Source organism: Rutidosis leptorrhynchoides, chromosome 7 (assembly GCF_046630445.1).
Source record: "Rutidosis leptorrhynchoides isolate AG116_Rl617_1_P2 chromosome 7, CSIRO_AGI_Rlap_v1, whole genome shotgun sequence".
NCBI lineage: Eukaryota > Viridiplantae > Streptophyta > Magnoliopsida > Asterales > Asteraceae > Rutidosis > Rutidosis leptorrhynchoides.
The window spans coordinates 96,195,308-96,204,200 of record NC_092339.1 but is presented as its reverse complement, the minus strand read 5'-3'; the positions used below and the strand labels follow the sequence as shown (position 1 = coordinate 96,204,200).

General features: G+C 33.8%; 1 protein-coding gene across 3 annotated transcripts; it reads right to left on the bottom strand.

Annotated features, from left to right (window-relative positions):
* Nucleotides 1-2,283: 2,283 nt before the first annotated feature.
* On the bottom strand, nucleotides 2,284-7,316 carry LOC139857864 (beta-galactosidase 3-like). 3 transcript variants are annotated; one of them, XM_071846707.1, is made up of 17 exons: nucleotides 7,158-7,316; nucleotides 6,979-7,074; nucleotides 6,774-6,886; nucleotides 6,372-6,438; nucleotides 6,184-6,276; nucleotides 5,950-6,093; nucleotides 5,550-5,638; nucleotides 5,335-5,440; nucleotides 5,153-5,240; nucleotides 4,541-4,659; nucleotides 4,296-4,460; nucleotides 4,028-4,206; nucleotides 3,550-3,659; nucleotides 3,367-3,476; nucleotides 3,169-3,279; nucleotides 2,894-3,007; nucleotides 2,284-2,785 (listed from the first exon to the last, which is right to left on the bottom strand). In XM_071846707.1, exons 1-17 carry the CDS (start codon nucleotides 7,314-7,316, stop codon nucleotides 2,468-2,470), a joined length of 2,181 nt encoding a protein of 726 aa, XP_071702808.1. In that variant the 3' UTR covers nucleotides 2,284-2,467. The 3 variants fall into 3 exon arrangements, with proteins under 3 accessions (XP_071702808.1, XP_071702810.1, XP_071702809.1); XM_071846709.1 differs by having other exon boundaries at nucleotides 4,028-4,199; nucleotides 4,292-4,460; nucleotides 7,158-7,273; XM_071846708.1 differs by having other exon boundaries at nucleotides 3,367-3,485; nucleotides 3,532-3,659; nucleotides 7,158-7,273.
* Nucleotides 7,317-8,893: the final 1,577 nt, after the last annotated feature.

Sequence of the window (8,893 nt, the reverse complement as noted above, 5' to 3'; positions counted from 1 at the left end):
CTGAAGTCACACCATCCTCATGGTGTGTCCGTGCCACCGTGGAAAGGGATGTTCGTTAGCGGTTCCACAATTACACATGGGCATTGGTTTGGCGTTGATGCAGGTTGTGTGGTGGAAACTGATGTTGTAGCTGATGGGACTTTCGGGAAAGCCAAACAGGAAGTTGCACCATAAAGTTTCAGATGGTTGTTCAACAACATGTGCCGAGGTGAAATGCTTGGAATGTGATATTCTAAGTGCTATACTCTTAATGGTAGAGTATGATAATTCTTGTTAAGAGTTATGATTGTCTGTGATGACAATGATTGTCGGTTTAGACAATGTTCGGTAAAGATGCAAGTTTTGTCTCTTGGGAGATAATGTCAACGGCATGAAGATGAGAATCTTGAAATTGTCGTCGAGGAAGCGTCTACATCGGTCATCTTTGCAATGTGGAAGCATGCTTATTTTCTTCTATCCAAAAGGTGGAGATTTGTTAGTTATATTTTGGTTAGAAGGAAAAATGGAGTTTTGTCCCACATTGGTAGAAGAGTGAAGTTGGAGGTGAACTCCTTGGCTATAAAAGGAGGCCATGTGATTACTTCCAAATTGCACCATCAATACACTTTAAGTATTTGATTATTTCTTTCTTTCTTACCCTTGTTTGAGAGTTGTATTAGTTAAATATTTTGGAGAGTGTAGTTGGCTTAAGAGAGTCGTCTATATCATTGTAACAATTTGTGATATAGTGTATTTCTCTCTTTGGGGGCCGGTGGTTTTTCTCCTGTTTTGGAGTTTCCACGTTAAATCTTGTGTTGTGTATTGTTCTTATTTCTTTACTATTATTGTTGGGCTGGGTGGTGGGAATTAGTGAGACCGTAATTTTTCAACAAAAGGTGTGCAATAGAAAGCAATGGCGACTCTAGGTGAAAACCCGTAGGGTCACGGGATAACGCTAGTTTGAAAATTCTTAGAAGAAAATACCTTTTAAATTGTATAGAACATCACTATATTTAACTGTAGGACCCCATATATTTTTAAATTTATAGTATTTTTTTAAATTGTGTAGCACATCACTAAATTTAACTATTCGATCTTATACTTATATACTAGTGAGTTTACCAATGCCATAGGGATTGATCTTATACTTATATACTTATTTGTACTGCACATTGTGTCCATTTTTGAGTAGATTTTGTATAATTTGTATAATACTTTATAATTGGTATTAACAAAACAGTAGGAGTGACTTTTGATTTGTGTTTTCAAGTTGATGGGTTAAAAAGGTGATATAGTACAGATAGTGGTGGACTTTGCTCCTTCATGGTGTGGACCTTGTTAACTTATTGCTCCATTTGTACGTAGTAGAAATGGCTATAAAGTTGTCCAATACTTTTTAAAGTAGATGTCGTTAAGTTAAAGGTAAAAACACAAATTTCTCTACTTTTCAGGAAGAAAAAAAATGTGTGAACTTTTAATGTTATAGATTCAAAGTAACATATACATCATTTTTTTTATATATTTTTCAAATTATTACATTATTTACATTGGTAAATTTATTCAGCGTAGTTTGTGCAAAATTTTTTGAAATGAAAACTATTTAAGTGTTAGACTATAGCTAGTGTTGTAAATCTCCTTATTTCTCCCGAGATCTTCCCGAGATTTCGTTTTTAAAAGGTAACCGAGACGAGATGTCCATCTCTCGAGATTTCCCGATCAACGAGGTCAAACCTGGTCAAAGCCACGATTTTTTTGGATTTTCTTGCTCATTTCTCTATTTTCTCGTAAAATTTTATAATTTCTCGAATTTTTTCACTCATTTCTCGAATGTTCTTGTAAAATCTCGTAAAAATGTATATAAATATACATATATTTATTTATATATATAAATTTATACTAAAAAAAACTAAAAAGTGAATGTAACTCGATGTCCGAGATCTCCCCGAGATTTTTCTGAGATTCCAAGATCTCCCAAAAAAATATCCAAACGAGATCACCCCGATATCCGAGTTCTCCAACCTTGACTACAACTTTAAATTTAGCTTTCAACTCTCTTTTTTTCACTCTTTTTTTAGTGTAAACAGGTAAATGCGTAAATGAATACAGTTTTCCATTTTAAGGAACTAAATACAAGACTTCAGATGGTTTTGCCTGCCTTTTACAGGAACTTGTAAAAGGTAGGTAAAATCATTCGAAAAACCAAAACTTCTTAGGATGAATAAACTTAAAATTACTAGCAACTGCATACAAGGCTTAATGTTCACTATCAGCATAGATTCTGCTTTAAACAATAACCTAATTTTGGAGGGGTTCATTATTTCCCCATTATAACACAACAAAAACTACAGTAACTGCACCATTTACTCCACCAATTTGGTAAGTTAGCCATGGTGCACTCAATTCTTTGAACTCGCACCACATATGGCTCCAACCAACAATCGTTAAGCTGTTGGACGTTGGTCTTGACCAACGTTGCTATTTGCTATGTTCACTGCACCATTGATCTCTTAACTAATGAAACCATACTAGGGTCCCCACCAAGTTCTTCAAAAAGCACCAACAAATTATTTGTTGATTTTAACCATGATCTAGGCACATGATACCATCTTTGTGTCGGTTGACCACACCCAATTTGACAAGTCAATGGGCGATACGTTCCAGCATAATGGCACCCTTGACAATCACCATTAGCAAAAGTCGTCCAATATCTTCCAATGCTTTGACCATTGACCCACGCTTCACCTTTTCCCATACTCTTCATGTCTAGAGCCAACGGCTCGTCTCCATCAGGTGCATTAAAGTACGCCTGCAAAATATTTAAGACCCCTTGCTATTTCAACCTAAATATTTATCTTTTTTTCTACATTTTATAAAATTAGAAAGCTGATCAAGAAATAAAGCTACATTAACGTACCTTGTGCCATGTTAAAGGTGGCGGCTTTTGCGTGATTAAAGAATCTTGCATCCATTTAATCGAAGATCTCGCATTTGAGGAGATAATATTCATAGCCTCTCCCTTTAGACCAGCCTATATATCAGAGACAGCAAAGCGATCAGCAAAATCTTGTTCTGAACTCGGTCCAAAATACTTTTTGTCCACCTTTAAGTTTCGTCTATAATTTTTTTTTTAAATACGATTACAGAAACAAACTATAAATTTCTACAAAGGATTAACAAAGTAAGTCAAACCTGGTAAGTCCAGTTAGCCCACGACAGATCACGTTTTCCTTGGTTAAGACCATACAGAGCTACCGGACCCAAGACTCCAGTTTCCCATTCTTCATAATGTCCTCCAATGTTCTTCACAAAAAATAAATAAATAAATAAAAATAATAATTATTAATTTTCAGTGGACTCGAAAAGTAGAGAAGGGAACAAGAAACTAACTGGTAAGCCCATGGCGACACTAAGTAGAGCGATCTTGTTGCTTCCGGCACGTAAATTGATATTTTCTTTATATGTAACTTTTCTATGTTTTCTTGACCCAAAACCAGAACCTACAAATGCTTCAATTTTAAAAAATATATATACCATATGTTTAACTGCACAGACGATGTCTGAAAAACATACCCGAGTGTTCTCCGTTGATGAACACATGAAGAACATGACCACTTGACTGCACCAAAAGCTTCGGGAGCTCCCCTCCACGTAAAAACGATTCAGACGAATCAATGTCAACACTGTACAGAACAAAAAAATAAAAATAAATAATAGAATAATAAAAAAAATCATATTTGTTATTCATATGATTAATGCTATTATTAGTGTATGTGTTGCAGAACTCCGAATTACTCGGCGAGGGTTTTTTAAAACTCAGGGACTACTCGGTCGAACTCAGTCAAACTCGGTCAAACTTGGGATTACTAAAATTGGTCAAAAGACAGTCAAAACTCAGGATTACTCAGAAAATCAGTCAAAGTCAGCCTTGGTCAACATTCAAGTACTCCCGAAGTACTCCCCGAGTTTGCGAGTACTCCTTAAAAATTCCCTACCGAGTACTCCCCAAGTAGCGATTTTTACAACCTTGTACCTTTAAAACAATTCTTACCTAGTTGTATACCAAAGATAATCACTAGTGTCTCTTGTGACATTAATCTGTTCCAATAAACCAGTTGCAGTGAACATCGAGCCTTCGTCACTTACGGTTAGATCTTCAGTAAACGTCTCCCAAGAAAACATCTTGGAATCGCTCACTAACATTTCTAGTTGGGTAGATTCAACTCCAACCTTCATCGGTTTCACAACAATTGAAATAAAAAAGAAAGACGATAAAAAATAAATAAACGTACGAAAACTAAATGGCTGCATTTACATACTTGGGCTGTATTGAAAGCAACATTGTTGCAGTCGGGAAGAATACTGATGGACCAAGGAGATAAAGTGTAGTGCTTGTTGTTAAATGTCACCTTTGCAATGTTATTCGGGTCGTAATTTGAGAGAAAAGCGGCACAGGGTCGTGAGTCGGGAGAGAATACATGGGCCTGGAGTGTCAATTGTTTAGTAATATATATATATATATATTTTTTTTGGGAGAACAAATTTTGATTAATGAAGATTGAACCTGTTGAAGGCTTCCTAAAGTGGTGATAACAGGATCTACCGAAACTAAAGCGGGCTCGCATTGCTTAATAACTGTGTGAAGCTCCTTCAAATGACCATATTTTGGTTGCCTAATTAGGCCTACACGAGTTATAAGTAGATCGTTAACATTTGAATATATTAAATATAGATGACAATTCTGACCCATTCACCTAAATATAGGCTATAAGTTGATTCATGTTATTCACTATCAAAAGGTCAAATGGATTGAACAGGTCAAAATGTATTTTAATGCTTACAACTGCTTAAATAAAACGCTTAATTCAAATAACTTATTTCTTCAATTTTACAGTTGTGGTAACATTTCTCATATTTGAATGTTCACAAAATTACAAAATCTGACAAAGTTTGGCGGATCAACATGAGCCGACCCGTTTATACTATTATGTCCTGAAATATATTCCATGTTGACCCTGATCCGTTACCCAACTTGCCCAACTGACCCATTTTTTCAACTCCTATTTGAAGTGTTGGGTATCAATCTTGAGGTCAAATGTTGATTTCTCATTCAATGTTGACTACGAAATTTCAGAAAACGTATATGATTATATATAGTATGTAGTATTAACCTTACCATATTCATCAATTGGAGCATCATAGTCGTAAGTAGTAGTGATGAAGGGCCCACCAGACGAACGGCCGAAGTTTGTCCCTCCATGGTACTATTTAGTTTCCAAACACAAAGATTTCAAATGTTACTATAAGCATTTTTTAATTGTTACAGACAGTGAAACATGATTGTCTAATAAAACCAACCATGTAATAGTTGACGAATGAACCGCCCTTTTGTATGAACCGAGCAACACCAAATGCCAAATCTTGAACAGGCCTCTCATAAACTGGACCACCAAATTCAGTAAACCTGAAAAAATACCAAGAATTTAAGGTTAAGGTTTCATTAATGTAAGCATATTTTATTTTCATATTTATATCTATGGTGTTAAGTAGGATAATTAACAAAATTTACATACCAGCCACTCCAAGCCTCGGTCCAAAGTGTCGGTTTGTAAGGCTTGTTAGGCGAAAACTCATCGCAATAAAAACCATTACACGTGTTTATCTGCCAACAATGCCAAAAAAGTTAGTAACCATTCATGCTAAATTTAACCATATATATCTAGAATTTATGGTCTTTTAAAAAGGTCCAAGATTTTCATCAATAAATCAATAATGAGCCATGTTGATATTGGGTAGAGGAATTTAATACTTAACCCTACTTCTGATTTTTGATTTCTTTTGTCAAACATGACAAAAGTAGCAATGCCGTATAACAAACTCGTTTAATGCATTGATAAACTAATCAAAAACACATCATTTTGTCCCAAGGACAATAAATGGGTAGGATATTAAATGGGTCGGGTCGGAGCTTACTATTGGATCAGGAGCATCATCTTCCTTGCACATGACCCATGGGACACCGGTTCCCAATCCGACCGCCATGTTTGCAGCCCACTTCATGTAGTTGAGACCATCACCACCATACGCCTTCCCAACCGATCCGTACTCATTTTCAACCTGCACCAAACATCATATAGTCTTAAAATCACAAAATTTGTAATGATCTACAAAATTAAGCGAAAAAGCGCATACAAAAAATGCTAATACCTGAGAAAGAATAATTGGGCCTCCTTGGGATTCAAACATTTTTGCACTTTTCATCAAATTCACAATTTTCTCTGTGAACCCTTTCATTGCTCTCTGCAGAAGCATTATTTTATAGCTACTATAATTGTTGTTTATAATTTATAAATATAAATAATAAATGTTAAAAAGTAAAAATGGTGAATTGTGACCTTAAATGGCTCATTATCAGTTCTGAAACTAATGCCAGGAACATACTTCAACCAAACTGGAAATCCTCTGCATAAATTTCACAACTTTGACCCATCAATCCATCTTACTTTCCAAATTCCAAAAATTTCATTTTCAACAATAATATATTAACCATGCAATGCAGTTAAAATAAGTTTAATTTAATCTAATAATATATTAACCATGCAATGCAGTTAAAATAAGTTTAATTTAATCTAATGCAACTAACACAATGCACTTTCACAAAAGGTTCAACACAGTGTACCTCTATATAGACTTTTAAAAGTCAAACATATAGACCATTTCTACAGTTAAACCCTAGTATACCTTCAAAAGCTTTTTAATTTTTTTTAAAATTAAGATAAAAAAAAATTGAAAATTACCCAAAATTCCATTCTGCACAAACATAAGGTCCGATCCTAAGATGAACATACATCCCTGCTTTTTGCACTGTCTTTAAAAACCTCACTAAATCATACCTACCTTCAAAATTATACTGAAATTTCACCCAAAATATAAAAAAAAAAAATCAATTTTTAGATCACAAATTATCATTAGAAACAAAAAAGTTAGTAAATTTTCTACTACATTGCCAGGAGAAGGCTCATGAACATTCCAAAACACATAAGTATCAATCACATCAAGCCCTCCATCTTTAGCCTTCTTTACAAGATCTTCCCACATCTACAAAATAATCACAATTTCATCAAAAATATCACAAATTTCACATTAGCAAATGAATATTAAAATCAAAAAATTAGGGGTACCTCAGGGGTGCTTCTAGTGTAATGTATGGAACCAGAAATAAGTATTCTTCTTTCACCATTAATAACAATTGCTTTATTATCATAAGTAACACTACAATGCATTATTTGAAAACCCAGTTGAAATATCATCAAGAACAGCAAAACCCATTTGGATTTCATGATTTCAATTGTGGCTGGAGGGAAAAGTTTCAATTTTTACCAAAAAATAAATTAAAATTAAATGTTTATTATAAAGAAATGGAAAATGTGAAGCCGCAAAAAGGGCCAATTTTTACTCGACGGAACACCATTGTCACTGAGATCTAGAGTGTGTGTGTATATATATATTTATATACATAAAATACATATAGAGATAGTGTAGTACAGCATGTGTGTGTATAAATACATACATATACATACAGGTTTTGAGTTTGAGAGTGTCAGCAAGGTGGGCCCGGTACCATTGAGTAATTGTGTGAGCAAAAGTAGTCGAAAAGTCGAAAACGATGACAGTTTCACATATTTTCAGCATCGTTGCATAAGCATTCTACAAAAATGACTTATGCTTGTTGCGTATAATAAAAGAATACTATTGATAAAAAACTATTAGTATATTTTTTATAGGCGGTTCTTGTAAATATAAATATAAATTAAATTAAATAAGAGATTTAAATTATATTATGATTATGATTTACACAAAATTACACCGAGAACCGAAAACACTAACAACAACAACAAAACCTAATCCAACAAAAGTGGGGTATTAGAGGTAAGATCGATGTATATAATTCTTTCCCTATCTTAGAATAAATAGAAGTCACTTCTCTATACAGAGTAAAACACTCAAGAATATAGAATGTCCTCTTTCTTAATGTTCTATGAATAGAGAGATTGTTTCCGAATGAATCTCCGACCAATAAGTATGTTAAAAACACAAAAAAAAAAAAAAAATGTGAGACGCCATGAAAATGGTAGAATCAAATTTGCATGGATTTTAAATCTGCCCGAAGTTCAATTTAGGCTTCAAGCGACAGTTAAGTCGTCAGTAAAATTTTATAGTTTTTGAAAAAAATGAACGATTTCAGACTATTATGCTAACATTTATATTTATGTTTATGATTTCTATTATATTTACACATATAATTTAAAAATTTATAATTTAAATGTATAAAACGTACAATCCGATGAGTCCTCAAATTACCGATTACTCCTTCCAAAGTCGCGACAGATTAATCTTGAATAGCGAAATTTGCAATCTTGTCGGTAGCTAGCAGTAGTCTCTATGTTTTAAAAATGCATAGCGTTGGTCTTAAACATAACGGTATAATTTTATTTTAGATAAAGTTGTCTAATTACCCATCATGTGCAATGTTAGCTAACATAACAAACTATCTGGCGTTAGGTTTAATATCAGTGTTGTGCATTTTTAAAACCGCAAGAATTACCGGTACAATTTTAAAAAGAAAATAATTACGAATATAATTGCGGGTAAATCACAATGACTGATGGTATAATTCACTCTAAATAAAAAGACTTTTTTGCTCCGTTGGTCCTTTAATTATACACGAAATTGGAATCCGAGTCCCTCAAGTTTTTTTTTTTGGATTTTCGAGTCCTTAAAATTGAAAAATTTTGTAATCCGAGTCCCTCCGTCAGTTTGCCGTCTAAATTAGCCGTTAACCCTTGATATGTCCATTCTGCTCTTTCTTGATAATGCACATGTTTTTGCTTATAACTGTTATGTTTGTTCATAATGC